General features: G+C 38.1%; 1 protein-coding gene across 2 annotated transcripts in view; it reads right to left on the bottom strand.

The window, feature by feature from the left end:
- Positions 1-3615: 3615 nt before the first annotated feature.
- atg5 (ATG5 autophagy related 5 homolog (S. cerevisiae)) overlaps positions 3616-22921 on the bottom strand; it is a 55772-nt gene continuing 36466 nt past the window's right edge. For both annotated transcript variants that reach the window (XM_085472099.1, XM_085472100.1), the window contains exon 8: positions 3616-5364. In XM_085472099.1, coding sequence (XP_085328225.1) covers positions 5228-5364 — 137 coding nt within the window. In that variant the 3' untranslated portion in view covers positions 3616-5227. The remainder of the gene's footprint in view (positions 5365-22921) is intronic.

Raw genomic sequence — 22921 nt, 5'->3', positions numbered from 1 at the left:
CCAGTGGGCCTATGCACTTTTAGGCCGATCGGCTGGCCTGAAGCACTGACAGCAGCCCATTCGCTCATTTTCATTATTAACATAGTATTGTCCGATCAAATCTCTTAAAGCGACAGGCCCCTACCTCCCCTGCTTCGCTGTGTGCAAAGTTTAAAAAGTTTAGTATGGAAGAGGTGGCGAGAAGGTGCAGAAAAATGTGTCAAATTAACAACATGTCAGCTGTCGGTGCTGCTGGCACCAGCTGTGGAGAGGAAGCGACAGAGGAAGAAGAAATTCACATAGTAAGAAAATAGATGAAGTGACATAATTTGGAAGGATTCAGCTAAAATGAATGCCTACTTTGAGCCACTGCTAATAGCTAAAGTGGAGCTTTTTAGAACTAACCCAACAACAGCTGTACCAACCTGATTAAAACCTGTTTCAATATGTATAATCAAATAAAATTAAATATGTATATATATTATGTATATATTTCTGTGTGTGTCCATATATAAAAAGCCTCTTTATTTGCTAAAAGCTACACGGTGTGATTCTAGACAAAACTTTCCAACTCTGATTCAGGAAAAAAAAAAATCTCACACACCACACAGACAGTATCTCTGCTAACAATTTAGCTCATTCCATCCATACACTTCACCAAGCATCTCACTCCCCTTGCCAGGAATTTTATTTCCTACGGCTCCATCTTCTCACTGTATTGAGTATGGGGGTTGGATCGCAGCTTGGGAAATCCCATTAAAACGTCTGAGTCAGGGAGATGACAGAGTGAGACAGACTCCTCATCACAGCGTCTACGGCCACAGTGTGTGTACAGTATACAAACACACTAACACAAACACATGCAGTAACACACACATTACCCCACGCCGAGCCCCGGGGTTTGAGTCAACACCATAAACCCACCGTCCCATCACACTTGGCGGCTGAGGAAGCCTGACGTGATGACATGATGTGTGACATCACTCACACAAAACACACAGTTTGGATTAGCACACTGGCAGTGTGACAAAAGACAAGACTGTTTGTGTGTGTGTGTCAGAGGGAAAAATTCAAATGCATGTCTCAGAGCACAGACATACACACCTGTAGGGGGCTATAAATGATCTCTGTAATTATGTGCACACATACACACAAACACACTGTACATTTCAATTACTTGGAAAAAGAAGAAGAAAAAAAATAGGACAAGCAGACACACACACATATATATACACAAACACACACACAGTGACAGGGCAGCCCAAGGCTTGTCTGGACAGTTTAGTGGTCTCATTAGCAGTGGGTGGAATGCCAACAGATAATTAACCAGAAGAGATGAAGAGCGAGAGGGAGGGTGAGTGTCAGCAGTAAAACACATAAGAGAGAGATGTTCTTTATGAGGTGGATAAAGTAAAAAAGCCAGTGAAACACCAGAGGGGAGCAAAGATGACTCTGTCCTGTCTGATGTTTCAAACCCAAAAGACACAGAAGACACTTTCACTGGGCAGCATTTCGCTCCAGTGCTATAAAGGCGCAGAGCATTATGGCTTCATTAACCCAGCTTTCAACGTGTCTGATCTCACCATGTCTCAAAGAAGTCACAAACTGAATTTGTATTTTTGGAAAAAATAAAGTTATCTTCAAAATCATGTATATTTAAAATAAAAATGTCCTTTTGTTGATTACCTTGGATAATCCAGACATGGAGTTTGATACCATTAAGTTATCTTTTTACAATGAAAAATGGCCCCTTCATGTCTACGTGATGGCCAAACCCATGGCCACACTCTAAAGGTCGGTAACTCCTGTGTATTTTCATTTCTTTATTTGAACACAATAACACACTTTAGTTTTAATAAGTTTATTGGTTGGTTTGGATACATTTGTTCTACTTGTAAGCACACACATTTAGTTTACTTATGTATGCATACCAGTTCATTACTTTGATTTTTGACTGCCCTTTATTCTTTTACTTCTTACCTGCCATCATCCCTGGGAGTTGTCAGACACTGACACTTAAGGTCCCAGATCTGTTATAAATATGCAGAGGCCTGTTCATGTAGAGCTTTATATAATAGGAGGATTGTTACTATGAATGTAAAAATGTACAACTATATGAAGAACAGTCAGCGTTTTCTTTCTGCAAATATATTCAGCAATTTATGGGAAAGCTCTTTCAATCTGACTTTTTCAATGTCTCAATTGCATCTGCATCTGCACAAATACACAAACTTCAGAAACTCTTAGCTTAAATGAACTTTGCTTTTCTGATTTCTTTGTTTCCTTTGGGGTTTTTTGATCCACTGACTGGATGCTGAAACCTGAATTGCAAAGCAGAATGGCCTTGGTGAAGTAACTTCAAGGTTAACCTTGGGTTTTCAGTGTTACGAAGGTGTTTCACTTCTCATTGGAGTACTGGTGACTCATGCTGTAGATGTGACCTGATCGGGAGAAGGTTATGTCCCATATAAGAGAGGAACATTTTAAAAAAAAAAAGAAGAAGAAAGAAAGAAAGAAAGAAAAAGAAAAAAAGTCACCACTGGCTGACAAATCAATTCTCCGAAAAATAGTGTCACCCTTCTCGGAAGATCTCTTGGACCACGGTGTGCGAACAGTGCACTTTTAGCTTGTTTTGTGTTTAACCTTTAATACTTTTCTAACATTATACTTTTATCTCCCTTTGTTGTTCTGCTGCCAGTGGACCCATTTCTGATTGGTCATACTTTATCTTGCCAACACTACTTCCTTCACATGGCTGCACTCACGGATAGATTTTAGCTAACAGCAACCTTTGCTTGACCGCTTAGCCTGATTGGTAATCTGGTAAGTATAGCCAGAGAAAGGAAAGATATCCTGCACATGAGGAACTTGTTTTGTGCTCTACACTCTCTCATTGCAAAAAAAAAAAAAAAAAAAAAAAAAGAGTTCAAACTGTTTCACATGAACAGACATAAGAAGTTTGATAGGAAGTCGTATTTTTTTGCCATTTTAACTTCCTTACTCGTATTCATAGTTTTCAGTCACTTGACTGTCTCACCACGCTGGCAGGCAAAACATTACTTTATCATAATGGGCCATAGTGGAAAGTCAGTAGTGCTGCAGGAAAAAGTGTTCGGGTTTTTACCACCTATCTCAAGCCAAGACTACTTGGATCATCTCCCCATGGAGGAAAAACAAAGATATGAAGAGAAACTACAAGTGTTGGGGACTAATTCTGCCCCAGCAGGTTTATCCAAGTTCCTGTAAGTGGTGACGTCTCTCCCAGAGCTCCAGTTCAGCAACATCTATGTGAATCTTGTAGAGAATGCTCACCTTACACTGTTGCCAGAGCGAAAGCTTTCAAAGTATGGAGAGCTGCATGTATTTTCAATCTGGTTGAGTAAATAACGCCACATGTATGAAGTGAAGAACAAGAAAATTATCACATATTATAAAATAATGTTGTTTTATGAGGGTTGAGCAAGTATTTTTGCAATGCCATGTAAATCATTCCTACAGGTTCGCTGTGGAGAAACTCTGAGTGGGTATGTCCCTCTAGCTATGACATCACATGAAACCTACTTCCGTACAGAGCCTTTAAATACATATAGAAGATTTCAGTTTGATTTTAAATCAGTATGGATTAACAATGTCAGATTGATTTTTAATGGCAATTTATTTCACTGTGAACAGTAAAAATCACAATCAAAACAAACAAAAGAAAGTCAAGATGCCGATACGAGAGAGAAACATGGCAACATTTTACAAACTCATCTAGTCATTGCATTCCTCAGCTACTGCCATTATGCTGTAAAAGAAATGCTGCCCACTATTGCCAATTCTCTTTGTGTCAACAAACAAAATTATTTAAAGCATATGTAGAACATGTAAAACCACCACTGCCCCCAACAGACTGCAGACTTAGTGCTAAGTACGCCTGCCGTCTCATTATCTCAGCTGAGTTCTTTAAATGGAACAAAACCAGATGCTCATTTAAGTTTGGCAGTGAAGAAAAGACGCTCTTGCCAAATCTGACAAAAACAGACAGTAAAAACAGCTAAAGAGTGTTGTACTGATGGAAAGATATCAACACCTGCTATTGAAAACACATGTGGATTTTTTTCCCCATGAGTCTCTCAGTAAATGCTTTAGCCTCATTAGTAGCTACGTGATTTTTGAATGTTAACTCTGTGAAAATTCAACATCTCCATTGTTTTTTTAGTAGTAAAAACAGGCTTTTACCATGCCACCATGTCATTTTTAGTTTATGGACATTTGGTTTTGAGCGTTGCAGATTCCCACCATCCACTGGGCAACAAATCTAAAAAATTAAAGACCTTAAGTTGTGCAAAGGCAGTTTTTTTTCTCTGCCAACAAACAAACAAACAAAAAAAGGAATTTCATAATTTTAAAATCAAAGCTACAATTTAATGCTAATTCATCAACAGTACAGAAACACTTTGGACATTCTGATTGCTAAGTTGCTTTTGCAAATAACTCAAAATTCAATGGTAAACAGTCAGCCCAAAACACCTCCTGGGTATGCTGAGATCAGTGAATTATGTCAGTCACTGCTGCCAAAACTCCAAATCAGTTTATCCTCTTTTTATTCAAGCCCACTTTGTCAAATGAATCCGTATTTTTAACCAACAAAAGGTTGTGATGTGAGCTTAAAGTGACTTCATGTGCACACGTCCACACATTGATGAGAGGACAATAAGGATAAAGATGATAATGTGCAGTAAATAAGGCAACTTCAGCAGGATTTGATACACCGCTCCCCAAACTAGAAACAACTCCATTTCCCTGTCTACAGACAAGTTACCGACAAGACAAGGAGGAAGATGTGTGCCAGATTTGTGAAACAAAGGATTCGTTCACCTCCTCTTCTCCCATTGAGATGTTTGCTTGTTCAGAGAGGAGTGGAAGGAGAAGACGTGGGAAAAGAATAAAAAAGAAAAGAAAAAAAGAACGAGATCCTTTGCTCATTCAACTCTTGCTTCTCCTTGTAGGAGAGGAGAAAGTTCTTTCCTTTTTTAAACAAGTTTTTGAGGGGGAAAGAGGAGGAGCAGTAGTAATTTTAAGAGGATATAAATATATATAGATAAGCTGGAAAAGGGTTTGTAAATATCCCCTTTTGCATCCTTTGCATCCTCCTTCTCATTAAAGAGTTCTGTTACGTTAAGGTTTCCACCAAAAGAAAACGCTGGTCAACTGGCTGGCCAGTGTCTTATCACAGTGACAGTACATTGCAGGAGCAGAAGTGGCCTCAATCACTCGGAGTGGGAACAACACAGATGTGCAGGAAGTTGTCAGGATGGCTAAGGTGTTCGCTGAGCCACTGCAGAGGCGTCTCCAGCAGCGGCTCGATGCCGTGGATCACCACCTGATAACGTTTCTGCTCACCTAGATGGATTGAGAGGGGACAGTTAGTAAATACCATCAGTTATTTAAAAGTACAAATTTACAATATGTTCTTTTCTCAGTGCTGGTTTTCCAAACTCAGTGTTTAATCTGCCGTTGTTCCTGTAATATACAATTACACTCCCAAAAGAATGCAAATTATTTCAATCACAATTACACAAATATTGAAAGAAAAAAACCCAACAAAAAACCCAATACACAAAACAGTGATAACTAATTAAGTTAACTGGCAACGGACCAGTAGGTCTAAATTGAAAAGCGCATCCAAGCGAGTAAAATAGTTCATCAATCTGTAAAAACTATACAGGAAAACAGTTCAGAATAGCATTTCCCCCCCAATGTGGCATTGCAGGTTAAGGGATTGCACATTTTTATCATGAAAGGATTCAGAGAATATGGAAAGATCACAGCATGCAAGCAACTAGGTCCCAGAAGAAATACTAAATAGATGTGATTCTTAGGCCTTGAGGATGCACTGCACAAAGAAATGACAGGTTTCTGTAAAGGAAACCACTGCGATGGCACAGGAACCCTTCTGAAAGCCACAGTCAATGAAGTTGTTATGCAAATTAAACTAATATACCCGAGATCCAGAAACTCCTGAGTCATTAACATTAAGACGAACCGAAGTGTAAAGGTGTAAAGGTGTCTTGTTATGTGAGCAATAGAATCAAGAACGCCGCAGGGCAAAAAACCAGTGTTGATGATGGTAAGCGGAAGCACCGGTGCACAACAATGTGGGTAAGTTGCACATTCGTGCAGTCCCAATAATGCTCAACAGGTTTTGCTGGCATCCAGTCCAACATGTTTTTGCTTGTTAACAGCAAGAAAATGCTAAACCACTGTTTCCACACATCACACATCAACAGCATGGCTTACAGTAAAAGAGGCTGCCTGATAAACTGTCTGCAGTTTAACTCTGAACAAAACGGGTGCCGATATAAAACAAACAGAGGACATCCCAAAAGACTGGGAAAGTGCTGCATAAATTAATGAACAGGAGGAAAAAACAAAGGAAGAAAAACATCATGTGACAATTTAAAAGCAGAAAGGAGAGAAAGAGAGATGAAAAAAATGAAATAACGTGAGAAAGTCAGAGCAGAGTAGAGAAAAGAAAAGACAACGGTGTCAAAAAGAAACAAGATAAAAGCACAAAGACTAGGAAGTAATGCAGGAGAAGCAGGAAAAGAGATGCTAACATGAGGTGAGAGAGACCACATCAGATAGTACAGTAATACCACTGGTGTGGTGGATGAGAGAGAGAAAGAAGAGAGAAAGTATGAGTGGAAATGTGAGTGTGTGTTCAGTTAAAAAGCAAAGTGGCAGTTTATTGTTTTTGTTAACCTGTCACAGGATTCGAATTTTAAACTTTCACTCTGACAGTGCGTGGTGAGTGAGAGTCAGCGTCCTTTGGTAACGCCCATCCCTCAAAGGACCACGACTAAAAACACAAAAAAACAAACGTTATGAGAAACAACTTCCTCGACCTTTTCAACTTGCGGAGGTCAGCTCGTTCGTCGAGTGTACATTTCTAAAGATTAAATGACAACTTTTAATCTGTAAACTCCTCTAGTTTAACCAATGATCTCTTTATCAGCAGTGGCATGATGTCCTCTGAAGGAGCTCTGTCAAGTCTGAAGAAATGAGGTGTGAATTTGGAAAATTATTTCATTTTAATATGGGAAATTAAGAATAAAACTCCTTTAGCAATTACAAGCACTAGCTTTTTCCTTTCATCTAAACTACCTCAATGTCATAAAATTAAAAATGGTACAAAAATAAGAAAAGATAATCATGGTAACACAAGAGCAATGAACAGGAGACCACGCCAAGATGACCATCCTTATTACTACTTTTAGCTGTACTTAATACTAAGGCCTTAATAGTTAGTACATTTTATATTCTTTCCAACAATTTTTAAGACACAATTACATTTGTTTTAACAGGTTTTAAAATGTTAAAAAATTTCTGAATTTTTATAGATTTATGCAAGTACAGACTTATCCAAGTAGTGTTTGGATGCATGCATACAGCAGCTCAGACTCATTTCAAGCCTCAGACATATTTCTGAAGACCAGAAATGTTTAGAAAAAAAGTATGCACGCATATTTTCTACCACTGAGCTTTAATGATAATCTCTTCTTAGAGTAAGGAACTGACCTCTAGTTTTAATATAATAAATTACAAAATCATTATATTTTTGTAATGTGCAGGGCAGTTTATATAAAGCAACTCAAATTATGTTATCGGTTCATATTTTAATTTCATTAAAGTCATAAATATTCTGACTTCTCTGACCAATAATTCCTTCCTGACTGATATTCATGCTTCAAGACATATTTTTGCAGTGAGCAGGCCAGAAGGTGACAAACCTTTTAATTGGCCATAAAACAGAAACTATGTTTAATATGTCAATTAACATAAAAACAGTCACAATTTTTTGGTCCAGTTCATCGTACAGGCAGAAATGACACTGCAATTCTTTTAGTTTAGATTTGAAATTTTAAACGTGAACTTATTTTTGAGAAACCGTTTTTGAGCTTTTTACCATTTGTACTTTGCATTTGTCTTTGCGTGAGAAAGGCAGACAGTGATTGCCCTTTTCCTGTCTATCACTGTTGTCCTCACACACACACACACACACACACACACACACACACACACACACACACACACACACACACACACACACACAGTTGTCCTCATTCAGTTCCACGTAATATCAGGAGGACGGTTAAGACAGAGCGTTAACTGCCGGTCTGAGAAGCAACTCCACCCCACACCTGCTGACTTACTGGCAAACAGAAACATGCAATAAGTTAAAATGAAAAAGCAATGCAAGTTCTCAGCAAAGGTTTGCTTCTGAAGATGGAGGCTGTGCACATTTAGGCCAGACCTGTGAGCTGCCTCTACTGGTGGCAGCTGGAATTTAAATTTAAAAGCTCTTTAACTGCTTTTATGTAATCCAGTATTGGTACTAGTCTTCAAAACAAACCAGAATTGTTTAATCATTATAGCTAAAGTGCTATTTTAGAGTAACGGTTCATAAGATTACCCCAGCTGATGATTTGAAAAAAAAAAAAAGAGGAATAGCTTGGCCTCTGCATGCTTATTTTAACTGATGCTATGTGCATGCAGGAAGTCTGGTGAATACAGTTTGTGCATGTGTAAGCATCTAAACAGGACTTTATTTTACAGAAATAAAACTTCTTCTTTTTTTAAGTGTTTTTTCTTTTAAACCTCTGAGCACCTAGAAATGCATTTGAGAAAAGTACAAACCATGTAGATGTGAGAGGAAAAAACAAGTTCTAAACAGTGATAACTATTTTGTTGAATTTTTAATTTATTTATGATTTTTCACCATTCATTTCCAGTACAGCTGTTGGTGGAATTAAATTAATTAATGAAATTAATTAATTAATTAAATAAATTAAATAAATTATCTCACAATAGCATTATTAATGCATTTTAAACATAATAAAATATGTTTGAAGATTCAAGAAGTGCGAAATTAAAAGGATGTGTTGTTTACACTTCTGGTTAACTGTGCTCAAACCACTTAGCCACAATCTGAAAAAGAAAGAGGATAAAAAAAACAAAAGTTTTTGTTCTTTTCTTTTTTAAATGTTATTTCTTCTTTGATGACGGCATTTGAAGAGTCCATACTCTGAAGAAAATCATCTTTGGGTGGAGGTCCATTACTTACAGATGAGCTGTTGAGGAAAAAACAGCTGAACTGAAATGTGTTACAAGGAATTTGAAAAGGAGAAAAATGTTACGCAAAAAAGAAAAAAAAGAAGAAAAAAAAAGAAATAGTGAATGTACAGCGTGCAACTAAGAAAGGGCAGCTTTTGGTTTAAACTTTACACAAAATCCTTTTAGTAAGGTCGTATTATGGTCCTACAATGCACAATCCTCTCCATAGTGTCATCTATGAGCAGCAAATCTTTAATGTGTTAAAATATAAACCAAAAAAAACAATGAACCTGTGAAAATCGCCAGAGGCTGAAATTGATCATTCTGAATCTGCATTCATTTGTACTGTGAACAGTGAAACAAAGTACATAATTGTGACACCGTGTTAGGGGGGTGGGGAGCAATGATTAACTAACTATTTGGCAATAATGTCCCAAAAAAAAAATTCATGAGAAAAAGTGCAATTTAGTTCAAAAGCACAGAAAGTAAAAGGTGAGATGCTGCTTAAGTGACAGCAAGAGTGAAAACACACTTTCCCTGGTTCACTCATTTAATCGCGCTCTCTCTCTCTGCTTTACACGCACTCACAGACACAGACACACACACGCCTACACACACACACACACACAACACATTTCTGGGTGGTATTTCTTAACCATCACTAACCTTTACCCCTTGCCTGGCAACAGAAAGGCAGATGGGGGCGGAGGAGGCGTATTATCACAGTATCACTATGAGAAATCGGGGAAATTTGCAATGGGCCACACCCCCCAAAAACTCAAACACATAAATATTACTTTAGATCATCACTTTAACCACCTGCACCCAAATTAGTCAGACGAATGTGTGCAGTGTCACGCTAAAACCCACACAAATTCATACAGTATTTGGGAAACACATGAGAAAAAAAGCAGGAAAAGGCAAACTGAATTGCCAGTAAGGTCAGCCTGGGTTGATGACTTTGTCTGCAAAAAACACATCGAACATCTGCACCACTGGAACAGCTGACACATGTTAAGCCAAAAACAATTGACACAGTTAATTAAAACAAGCTTTTTTCCTTTGAACCACAGAAACATATCATATTCGTGTTATATGAGAAGGAAATAGAGAAATAGAGATAGCGCATATGTAACCTACTTAATCCTTAACTTTCTAAGATGACTTAAGGTCATCAAAATACAGCAAAAGACTGTCAAAGGAATTGAACTTTGTAGAGTGCTAAAATAGCCTTTAACCACCAGGACATTGTCAAAGCAAGTAAAATTACCTTTTGTCCCTAACATTCTTGCTCATCAAGTTCATTTTATTATGTGCATGAAGTACTACTTATCCTCACAACTCTCACCAGCCAACCCGTGTAATCTCCTTGTGATCGGTATATGGCCGTGGCAGCATGAGCAACCTCTGGGTGACCGGCTGATCACCATAATTAATTACAATCAGTTGCCAAAAGCAAAAAAAATTCAATGCAATCACCGGACAACCACTGATTTTTTTTTTTTTTTTTTTTAAACTACTAACCAGGAGGTTGCCATCCTATTTGTAATCTAGTATGACAGAGCCATAAGAAAGCATTTAGTGACTCAGATGATGCCATAAGGATTATGGAATGGACCATAATTAATAAAGAGCTCTTTAAAATCCAAATTAAATGCCACAATCATCTTTTTTCCAACCAGTATGCACTTTTTACACATTTATAACCAGTGTAGAAAAACTAGTTAATCATGCATTTCTTTAGATTTGGAGAGGAAGTCGGAGTACTGAGGAAACCCACGCAGGCACACGGAAAACATGTGAACTCCAAACAGAAAGGCACCAGCCGACCAGGAGTTTCAAACCCAGAGGCTTCTCGCTGTGAGGCGCTAGTAGTAAACCACTGAAAAAAACATGGGTATTTACCAGGAAAGCATATAAAACGGAGGTGTTATGAAAGACACACAATGTGAACTCTGAACTAGAGCGGGGTAGAAAATGAGTTTCTAAGATAGGTTGACACATTTTTACAGTTTATATTATTACAGCTTTATAATATATTATCATATTTTTTTCTGAGAGCCGTGCCAGCGTCTGTATGCCTCTTCTCGTACTACCCTGTCTGACTCACACCCCGCCCCCACACACCCTCTCAATCTCAAGGTTGCTCTCAAAGTTCCCTTGCAGCACAAAGGAGCACAACACAGGTATAGTGGTAAATAACATTTGAATATTGAAATTGGAATTTAACTTGATGTTAAAAATGCATGTGTGCCAATATGGATGCATACATAGTTTTACATAAGTTTTGCATAGTTTGTTGATTTGTAGAAACATGCAACTCCATTTACCTCGCAGAAAATGGAGTTGCTGGTTACCACTGTGAGGCTGTGGCATTTTAGCAGGTTAGTTTGGTTCCTGCTTAACATTTTGAAACACCACAGTAAGACACATAAGCTAGGAAAATGAAGTCGTGGTAAAACCAGCAACTCTTACGCTCTCTCTCATGAGAGCAAGACCAAGTTACTTGTCATGAACTGCTGAGTGAAGCAAAAGGTGAAATGAGTTTATTTGTGAGGTAAAGACCATTAAAAAGGGTAAGAATGGGTTGTCCACAATGTCTTGTTAGAAAGAAATCCCTTCAAACTGAGGTTAAATGACCCATGAGCAAGCATTCTGGCAGTGACACAAACAACAACACTAACCTGTTTTTTAATGCCAAGAAAAAAGGTGGTTATATTCAAGATGGAGAGTTTGATTCCCCCTCAAGCAACCAGAAGTACAGGTATAACCGTCAGAAGATGTGTCACGTACAGAAAAAAAAAAAAAACAATGCTGAGGAATATCGTACAGGAATAGAGATTTAAAAGTGATGTTTTCCCGATTTGACTAATACAGTTCTGTGAATCATTCGTGTGACAGCTCTGACCATTAACACCGGGAAAAGATCTTTTTGAAGCCAGCTGACAAGAATTAACACGCAGATCTAGTCATCAATATCCAGCAGCTCTACTGCTAAGTAATAAATCACCTGCTTTTTTTCCCCTGTCATCAGCATTTTAAATTGTATAATTAAACTACATTACTATGCTGTAGTGTGCAATTCCAGCTTCTGATTTTCATAAGTACTTTTTACAGACAAGAAGATAACAATCCATTATTTCAGTATTTTTGGAAAAATATGTTTGGAAAAATGTTTTGTCCAAAGGACAAAAAAAATCCAAGAAACGTAATCAGTGATGATTGTAAATATCTTTAAATCTCTGTAGTGGAAGTTGCTTAGTGGAAGATTTTCCATGTCCAGAAATCATGACCACACCTGCTAAAAAGACCAAACAGAGCTTATGGTTTAATAGTAAGTGCTCAGTTGGCTCACTCCAAATCCAAATCAGTTCATTAATAATAACTCGTTTACACAGCAAATAAACAGTCTAATCTATATGAAAAGAAAGAAAAAAAAAAAAAAAAAAGAGTAATTTGTTTGCTGACATACACACACACCCTGTGGTTGAGTAGTACCCAACTGCTGGCCAAGAGAACATGTTTTGTCAACCAAGCGCGGCCAAAGACTATTTAGAAAGACCGCAATGCTGCAGTCTCCTCACAGCAAACAGCGGCTGACTGCATGACTGGCAGCTGGTCAGACTTTCTGGCTGACAGAATGAATTACTAATGACTAACTGGTGGATAAAAATGACTACCTAGCTACTGAATGAAAGCTGGCGAGTCCAACTCTCCACATGGAAACACTTTCTGTGAGTATTACGGAAATCTTACTGATGTACTGAAGTATGCATGCAGGAATTTCGTCTAAGTTACAGTACATATAAATACAATAACTGAAAAATGCCTTGACAGTCACCACACAAAGATCGCTGTGTGACTATTTAAAGAAGGTTCAGTATAGTGCACGCTCATGGACACTTTATTAGGTATACCTGTGTCAAAATGCCTTGTTGGTGTCAGAGGTCAGAGGCCCGTCTGCTTTGGGCAGTGCTCATTGCATACAATGGTACTACTACTACTACTACTACTACATTTGCTTAACAAGTTCACCTATTGAATCCTTGAAAACGAAGACACAAATCCTTTGGGGGTGACACAAGGTGAACACCACAGCTTTGCCTCAACATTGTTGCTCATGTACCCATGATCTGATGGCTGCTTCCAGCAAGATGAAACACGATGTCACAAAGGTCAAATAATGTCAAACGGGTTTCTTGAACATGATTATTAAAATGGCTTCCACAGTCACCAGATTTCAGTCCAATGGAGTATCTTTAGGATGTGGTGGAACGGGAGATTCACATCTTAGATGTGTAGCCAAAAAATCTGCAGTAAATGTGGGATGTTAATATTATGAAAAAAACTAGGGCAGTTATAAAGACAAAAGGGTGTCCAAACCTGTACTAGCGAGGTGTACCTAATAAAGTGGCCTCTGATTACATGTTTGAAGAAAAGTAATCATGTAATGTTACTGTCTGACACATTTTAATACACCGTTAATAATTTGTTATTCATTTCATTTATGTCATGAAATTTTCACAGTCTGGAAGATTCAAAGATTCATGTATATTCTGAAAATAGGATAGTAATTAAAAACAAAGGTGTACGCAAATAAAATGACCTAATGTTCTGATGAAGGCTGCAAGGCTGAAATATTAACATGTCCGTTGACATGGCCAAAATAAATTGGTGAAACAGATTTTCATTAGGTTTTGTAAAGATGCTATCCATTTTCTTTTTAGGTATTCAACATTGTACCTATATGATTTGGGTTTAGCACCACAGATTGTATATAAAATTTACAATACAGTGGAACCCTGACTTACGAAAATCTTCGACTTCCGAAAGACCCTCGGGAACGAATTAATTTCGTAAGTCGAAGCACCCATTGCGCCTTTTGAGTGAACAATAGGCTAAAGGCTAATTGCTAACTGCAACAACAATACGTCATTCAAGTGGAACAGTGAAGCGCATGTACGAAAGCCAAGGGGGTTGTCACATGATTCGTAAGGCATTGTGGGCATTGTAGGCATTCTGGGCTCAGCTAATCAGAGCCAGCGGCTTTCATTACGCGGGCATTTTGCAGTAACGCGGGCAGAAATATTGCCGTTAAGTGCCTTCGTAACTTGAATTTTTCGTTAAATGGGGTATTCGTAAGACGGGGTTCCACTATATGTAGAAAAATATTGCTTAAAACATTTTATTGGATCTTACTGTGAACTTTTGATTTAGCAAATTATTTCTTTAAACTATCATTCTAACAGCTTTTAACTTCTGCTCAGTCATATGGGTATATGAAGCCCCTGTACATAATAGAAATAAAGTAGGCAGTATTTTAGATAATGACCCTGAATGCTAGAGTTTCAATATCTTTTTTCTACAAAACCACTGACCTTTGATAAAAGCTATGGTTTTCATATGTTAACCGTTAACCTGCAGCAGCACAAGAACTGTGATTAGAAAAAATGCGAAATAATATATCTTAATCATAAGTGTCTTGATAGAAATTAATCATCTTTACCACACACTGAGCTTCTGAAAACACTGTGCTAGAGACACATTTGAGTCAGAAACAAAAACACTCCATCCACATTATGTTTTGTGGACTGAGCTTTTATTTGTTTAATGTACAGAAAATACAAACTTAATTTTAGCCCATACATGTAAAACTGACTTGACTTTTGAATTAATGCAACCGTAGCATTACATAAACTGGTCGGCAACACTACAAAAGTTTTAGGACATTTTGATTACCACTTTAAATATAAAACAAGCACAAACTTGCAATCACATTAAACATTATCTCTGTTTAAAATCTGCAATAAGGTGGTTGAGTTTATTAACATCACTGTATTGTGATTACTGCAATGAAAATATCAGTCCTAAATGATATCCCATTATCCATAGTTTATAACTTCTTTGACAAATCAAATTAAATGTGATTGTATATTTAAAAATAGACTGAGAAATATCCATTTAGAATAAGTTACTGTAACCCTATCTCAAGGAGTTTAGTGCCGTGGTTTTGCAAACGAAACCCGTCCCTACCGAGTTTACATTTTTGTTAAACGTATCACTCATACTCATACTTCAGTGACCTGAAGTGGCTACTTTTACTTATGGTGGCAGTGTTGCTGGTCTGCAGCATTCAGATGTGTATTAACACAATGAAAAGACATGGTCTTAGAGAAGCAATTGTTGCTGTCCATCAGTGGGGTTATAACAGATCACACAATTTGAAGTTTGTTACCCTATAGTGAAAAAGTCCCACAAAGCTGGTTTTGTTCATCTGGATGCAGCATTTTCAGTGAGAGGAACGCTATATCACACTTCTAAGTGACTTCCTCAGTCTCAGCTGACAGCAGGTTTCCCCAAAGTTATACACGGTACAGTTGCACATCAACTGAAACTAGTGCCGTTACCTAACAATGAGCCATGAGCTCAGTTTCATGATCATAAATATGCAGATTCTCATGATCACTGTTCAATGACCATGAGAATTCTCTGTTAAGGAATGGTGCTAGTTTTAAATGTTGTGCAACGATGCTATTTATGAGGCTGGGGAAAGCTGCAGTCAGCTGACACTAAGTCACTTGAATGAGTGATGAAACATTTCTCTTACTGATAACACCGTTTATAGAGAAACCAAATTGACTTTCTAGGATTTTCTGACCTTGGTTATTTAGCAAAAATCTAGCTATAAAGTGACAAAGATGAAAGAGAACTTTGCAAAAAAAAAAAAAAAACCCCACCCAAAAACAAGACAGAGCTACATTTCAGACTTTAGAGGCCTCAGTTAACATGTTAAATCCTGTAATTCATGACAGTCAAATCATGAAAAGGAATGAACAAGTGTGGCTTATTTGGCAGCATTGCCAGGGGAATGCCCCACAGGACCTGCGCACCTTGCAGTGTAAACCATTGAGTAAACCATGGACTCTTCTGTATACCAAAGGATTCTTGGGTCAACTGCGGGGCCGTCTACAACTAAAACTTGCCAAAAATCATGCAACAGAAAAATAATCCAAAGCATACCAATAAATATACATAACAACCAAAAAAACGAAGAAATAATATGTTGTAATAGCCTGAACTCCAGACCTCAGCTGGGTTGCTTGAGCAATTTTGACTCAGACAGTCAGAAATATTATAATTCTGATAATTTATCAGTACATATGCATATTTTTATATCAATGTATAAATACAAAGCTGACACTTGTGAGACTTTAGAGGTGTGAGCATCACGGCAGATGCCTTTGTGTCAAAGTATCTGAGGATAAAACACAGAAAAGCATGAAGGAGATTTTCCTGGTCTGGCTTTTTATAGCAGATAACTGTGTTAAAAATATTCTGCAGTAGATCAAAAATGGAAGAAAACATGAATCGACATATGAACATTAACTGATGCTGCTGAAGTGAAGCAGGGCAAAGTTATAAAGCTAAGCATTTTGCAATTTGGAATAATTTGTAAAGGTTTACATATCTTTGATACTGAACAGCATAAAGCCTTTCTTGTGGGAGGTCATTAAAAAAACAAAACAAAAACAGCAGCATAATGGTGGAAGTAGGGCTGGGCGATATGACCCAAAATTCATATCTCGATATTTTTTAGCTGGATGGCGATATAAGATATATATCTCGATTTTTTTTTTAAGCCATAAAGTAAGAACAAAAAGAGAGTTCTTAGTCAAAGCTGTGTCCCAGATGTCACACAGGCACTTTTATTAACATACAGCACAGATGTACATGAAAAATTACTCAAAATTAAATTATGAGCATTCATTAAATAATAATGCTCCATAAATAAAAGAAAACAAGGTTGTTTTTGTGCTAAACAAAGAGCTCACAATTGTGCAGTCAAAATGTAAACTAAAAGACGCTGAGCGTAATAACAAAGACAGACAGATTTCACAGCAGCTCTGTTCCCAAGTTTTACTGTGTGACTGATAGCCTGGAGTTTGAAATCCGCTTCATAACCACGTCTCTTACAGGTGCCATTTATGGTCCTTATACACACACAATACGGTAATATTACGTTGATGCACAGTACATATCACTCCGCGAAGCTCCTCGGTAGCCGTAATGCGCCGACAATCTATCAAGCGGTGCAGCTCCGTAGCTTACCAAAGTCGTACTCAAACATTTTTGACAGATTGCTGAGCGCCGTGTTCCACATAAAATCAGTTCGCGGCCATCAAGCACAACCAGAATTCATACATAAGGCGCGCTATCAACTTTTGAGAGAATGAAAGGATTTTAGGGTTAGCGCTGTTAGCTCGTTAGCATGTTTAGCTCGTTAGCACGTTGACGCCGTCCAGCCCCACGCATGGGGCGATGCGCAGTAACTCGTTGACGGAGATTTGCCGTGTCCGTCTTGTCGCTGCCTGCATGTGAAGCGATGGGGGAGGAGGGGGAGTTGTCTTCAGTGAAGGCGAGGCGGAGTAACGTTGCGTAGAGACAAAAGTGGACGAAAGAGAGGCAAACTTGCGGCTCCACAACTATAATTATAACGTAACATAGACTATATCGATATAAAGGATATTGTCACATCTTATATCTCGTATAAAAATATATCGATATGTTTTAAAAACTCGATATATCGCCCAGCTCTAGGTGGAAGTGTGATTTTATTATGGTGGAAGCAAAACAGCAAAAGTAAGAGGGAATTAATGACAATGTTTATCAAATGTGAAGTGTAGTTTTAGCTGGTTCACTGAATTTGGGTCAGAGAGTGACAAAACCTCCAGCATCAGAATCTGTGAGATGTTGGCTTTCAGCCCCAATGGCGTGTCTGTGTACGTAAACGATCCGTGTTTTGTGTTTACGTCTTTTACCTGCTCTCATTTGCTGTTTTAGCTGTTTGGTGGTTGTTGAAATAGTTTTGTGAGCTTTAACCTGAGATTCTGGCGTTTCTGGGAAAATACATTTAGATTTAAAAATCGATTCAGGATTCAATACATCGATATCATTTTATTCAAGGTAAAAAAAAATTTATCGTAAAATCTATTTTAATTAAAATGCTGATGCAGGACCTCAAGAGAGCAGTGCATATAACCCGATCATATTGTCCACAATAATAAAAGTATTCATTTTCACGTGATGTAAAAGTGTTAACAATTTAAGTAAAGTTATCAGTGATATAATGATTCTGTGTATCTACTTTTGCTTTTGCACAAACAACAAGACAAAACCAGACATGTTTGAGAATGAAAGCGATGTGTCAGCCTGTGATGATTGTTAATTAGAAGTGAGCTTCTTGAACCTCTGACAAAGCACAATACTCTGAAAGATATGCAAAGAAAGTGTTGCCACTACAGGTGTAAACAACAAATTTGTTTCAACAGATGGCAAAGACTCAACATCAAGTACAACCAGATTATGTGGGAGGAGTATGGTATCATATTTATGTTAATAATTCCATAGAAGAGACGCTAGAAGCTGGTGATGTGCAGCCCAAATGTAAGCAAATGACTCAACAGACCATTACTGGAGAGCTCATAAATTATCACTTCATATGACAGTAAGAACAAACTGTAGCTGGAAATTAATCACGAAATTACACGGTAGAAAAGCAGCTGATTAAAGAGCTCAATTCAAGTTACAACATTCCAGTTTCAATTTTATTATGTGGCAAATTACTCATTCACACCTGAATGCATGGCAGGTTTGCTAAAAGAAAAAACAGTGCAACTCTTGCATCATTTACTGCTAATACATTTGAAGGGCAGCAGGACCAGTACGTGAGTCAGTGTGCAAGAGTTATTGTTGTTGTTTTGTGTTTTTAATTATATGAAAATCCTACACAGGCTGGTAAAACTAAAGTGTTATTTTATACTTTTACACTTGAAGTTGCAGTGTCTATTGCACCATAATGCTGCTGCTGCTGGTGGTGGCACCTTGTGGTAAAAAATTCACACTTTGAATTGCGTCATCATTGACAGTAAAACTGGAAAGGATGGGTGGAAATTGCCATTCATTTTACAATGTTCACTGTCCACCCCCCGACATAGAGGTCGGCTATTTAGGATGTGTAATACTCTTGAAACATAGTGAGAAACCTACTAAACATTATGTAGATAAGATAAACTATGGCAACCATGAGTAAAAAAACAAGTGTATATGTTATTTCAGAGAAAGTAAAACACATTATTGACTAGCATCTTCCTCGTTATGTGGGAGGGGTGAAGATGGATGTTAACTTTCACCCTCTGAGTGCGTTTACCCATGCTGTGAAGCGTAGCCCTGACATTCTCCCAGTCTTAATGTCACACGATTTATATCATTATATTATCAACAACCCCTTACATTTTATTGAACAAGATGTAAAGGCCCACAAAAACGTGAATGCTTATCAGTATTTTGTGTGAAGATGGGCAACAAACCCCAGCCACTGGACTCTGCCTGGAATGTAGTTACTGGGTCAAGTGGACCCCGGTCACTGCTTGGGTATTTACCTGATTTTTATTCCATTTTGATATTGATACATCTGTGCATTATCCTTTAAAACTGTCAACATAGCTCATTTGTGATTAACAACAATAATACTTGTTACAACAGTAACTTGTTAAAGATAGCCATAATTTTCTGTCAGTAAGTGCTGCTGTTAGTTTACCCGTGTTATCCGTGAATAGTTCACCCCTATTCACGATTAACACAGGAACTTTTTATTTTTGACGTGGCTCTATCATGAGCAGACTTGCACTTAACAAATAAACTATCTAATGATGTGACGTAATCAAAATGCTGATCAAAGGGAAAGTAGTTAAAACTTTTAAGACACTAGAATCTAATGCTAGCTGACATGATGTTACCTTGTAGAGTTATGTTGTTGATTAGCCATCAACAGTCAGCTGTCCAAAGATGGGAGGGTCGCATGACTTATCTGCTGACGATAACTTATTGTGATAATATCAAAATTTAATTAAATATGTTCATATAGGATTTCTTATGTTAGAACCCAAACTTCAGTTCATGAGTGAGACTGAAACAGAAAAGTGATTAAAAAACCCTCTTTCTTGATGCAGAATATAGGGAGATTGTGAGGCAGAAAAAAAGAAGTAGTCATAATTTCTATGTAAACTTTCTGAGTGACAGGATATGATCGCTACCACTTATCACATCCAATATGGTGCCCGTGACATCACGTCCAAAACGTCCATATTGTCAGAAATACTATTATCAATTTCGTTTAAATATAGTGCTGTAATTTTTAGGCTATATTACTATATAATATATAATGAGGCTTACATCAAGTTATTACTGCTAAAAGTGGTTTTACAAGTAACTGAATCATGGTATGTGCCTATTTTCTTTCACAAAGTGCTTGTGCATTTTGTCTTGATTTTTTTAATTAAATAAATAATGACAAGATGCAATATTTTGTTCATGTGTTTTTCATCTGAGCTATGTCTTTTTAACACCTTGTGAAGACTAGACAAAAACAGTCTGAAAGAATTAGGCAAACAAAAACATGGTCTCAATGCAAAATGAATGATATATATCTATACAGGGGGTGCAAATAGCAGCATTGTGTGCTGAAAATTTACTCTGAAAATGTAATAAACATTTATAATAATACAGTATTTTGTTAGCTCCTCTTATTCATAAATGCATATTTAAGACTCTTTAAGGATGTGGAAAAACCTTGTACATGACAAAATTTTAACATCACCGATCCTACCAGCACAAGCAGTGCATTCATGTTTCCATTTGCTTAAGGTGTACAAGGCAATAGAAATTTTTATCAAAACATTCACATGCATCGCAGTCTTTTACAGTAAAGCTGTACGGATAGAATTAGAAAGCAGAAGATCTCAGCTGACCACATTTTAATCAACAATAGAAAGAGTCATCAAGCAGGCTTTCAAGCCATTCTGAATTCCCCTGTCTGGTGCACATCTCAGACGCCCCCGCACATGAACCATAACCCACTATATCTGCTGTATCAAAACAGCCACTGAAACCTACACTTCCCCTCGAGCCTCCGAACCAAGCCGAACCGTATGGGGAAGCCTGCCAATAGTGAGTGGGCTGTACCAAATATGTTACTGAAATGGGTGAACGTGGGAGGAGGAAAGAGGGTGCGCTGAGAGATCGCTGTGTGGATTTGTCACTCAAATAAGAGGGGGGTTGGTCAGGGTGGGGCTGTGGGGGCTATGATGAGGTAGGGGTTTTCCTACGATTATTCATGGACAATAATCAATGCAAGGGTTTTTCATGATTGTGCTCGCCTCCGATAAAAACCTGCAACTTCGCTTACAAGAACTGTCTGTCAAACACATGTCATGTGTGGGCAGCGTCACCCTTCAGGCTGTGATTTCTGTGGCAAATCTAAGCTAAATTCCTAACAAAAGCTTGCTCAGTAACACACCTGGTAGCAAAAAAAGAAAAAAAAAAACCTAAATAGATGAGACAGCTTCAGCACACGTCAGTGTTGACCGCTGCTTACAGGAAAATGTTGCTTTGGGTTTGTTTCCCGCAGTGTGGAGGGAACGAAAGCCTAACGGCAAATCAGGCTTTTCGGCCACCACAGAGAATGATTTGGGAATCCCCTCTTTGTATGTCTTAATTCAAGCCACCTCCATTTGTTTGCTACAACTGGTTTCTGGATCCTAGCAGGGTCAGCACCAATCCTCTCTCAGACATAACAGAGGAGGAGTTTGTTTGAAAAACCCTTGTTATTTGATGTTTGAAAGATCACACAGATGTAGAGCACCCCAGATTTTCTTTTTGTTCGAGTGCCGGCATAAAAAGAGAAAGGTTCTCTGAACTCTTCAAGAATAGTACCAGCAAACCCCCTCCCCCCAAACATCACCACCCCACCCAGTCGCTGAACACAAGTCCCGGTCTCACTAATCCAAACATGCCGCCATAATCCCTGGCTATCACCCAACTCATCTAGCAGCCAAGGAAGACGTGGAAACCAAACAAACGACAAGAGACAAAAGGCCACTTTCACCTTGATCAAGAAGGCAGGCTGGCGGACCCCTCTGGGAGGGAGGAGAGCAAAGAAAAGCAGATTTAACGTCAAAGACATGAAAGACATCGAAAGCAGACAGGGAAGATGAAGACTACACCTGAGATAGAGATAGATGATCAAAGAGGAAAAATGAGCCTTAGATCAGGAAAACTATACAGACAGAAAAACAAAAAGCAAAGCAGAACAAGGAAGAAGATTTATCTGCCACTACTTCCATTCTTCAAACAGTCAAAAAAGCAAACCTTAAAATATGGCAATGACTACAATGCATATAAAATGAACTTCTAACAACTTTCTTAAACTGTGACGGAAACTATGACAGCTGTTACGGTGCAGTACAGAGATGCCGCGTCTTGGCTGGATTTCACTGAAACCAAAGACATTGTACTTGCCGAGTTTCAAGCCTCTAAAGGCTGTGAAACTATGACAACACAAAAGACACGCACTGTACAAGGACAGATTATGATTTCTGAATTACTTTTTCACTTAAAGCTTTAGTTATTAATACTAGGTCAGGAGAATTTCTTGGTAATCCAGAGACTCTGTTAGACAACAAATGACAAGTGCACACCATCCACTTTTGTCATTCTCTGTTACAATTCATAATCTGCCACAGAAACGCAGTGCGCTACCCTACAGCTACACTACAACACTATCCAATCTTAAAACTCTAAGAACTCATACAACTCATGATTCTGGCCGCTGACTTTAGGGGTTGTTGCAGCAGATCATCTGTACCCATAGCAGCCTGTCCCTAGCATGCTCCACCAACTAACATGTTCTCCTTCACTGGTTCTCTGCATCAACAAATCTTCTCTGTGGCATTTTTCTATTCCTAATGCCTGGCAGCTCCATATTCAGCATCCTTTACTTTATACA

This window comes from Copadichromis virginalis, linkage group LG11 (genome assembly GCF_057382275.1).
Source record: "Copadichromis virginalis isolate Kocher_CV1m ecotype Utaka linkage group LG11, C_Virginalis_male_GT1.1, whole genome shotgun sequence".
Taxonomy (NCBI): Eukaryota; Metazoa; Chordata; class Actinopteri; order Cichliformes; family Cichlidae; genus Copadichromis; species Copadichromis virginalis.
This window is presented reverse-complemented; position numbering and strand designations above follow the sequence as displayed.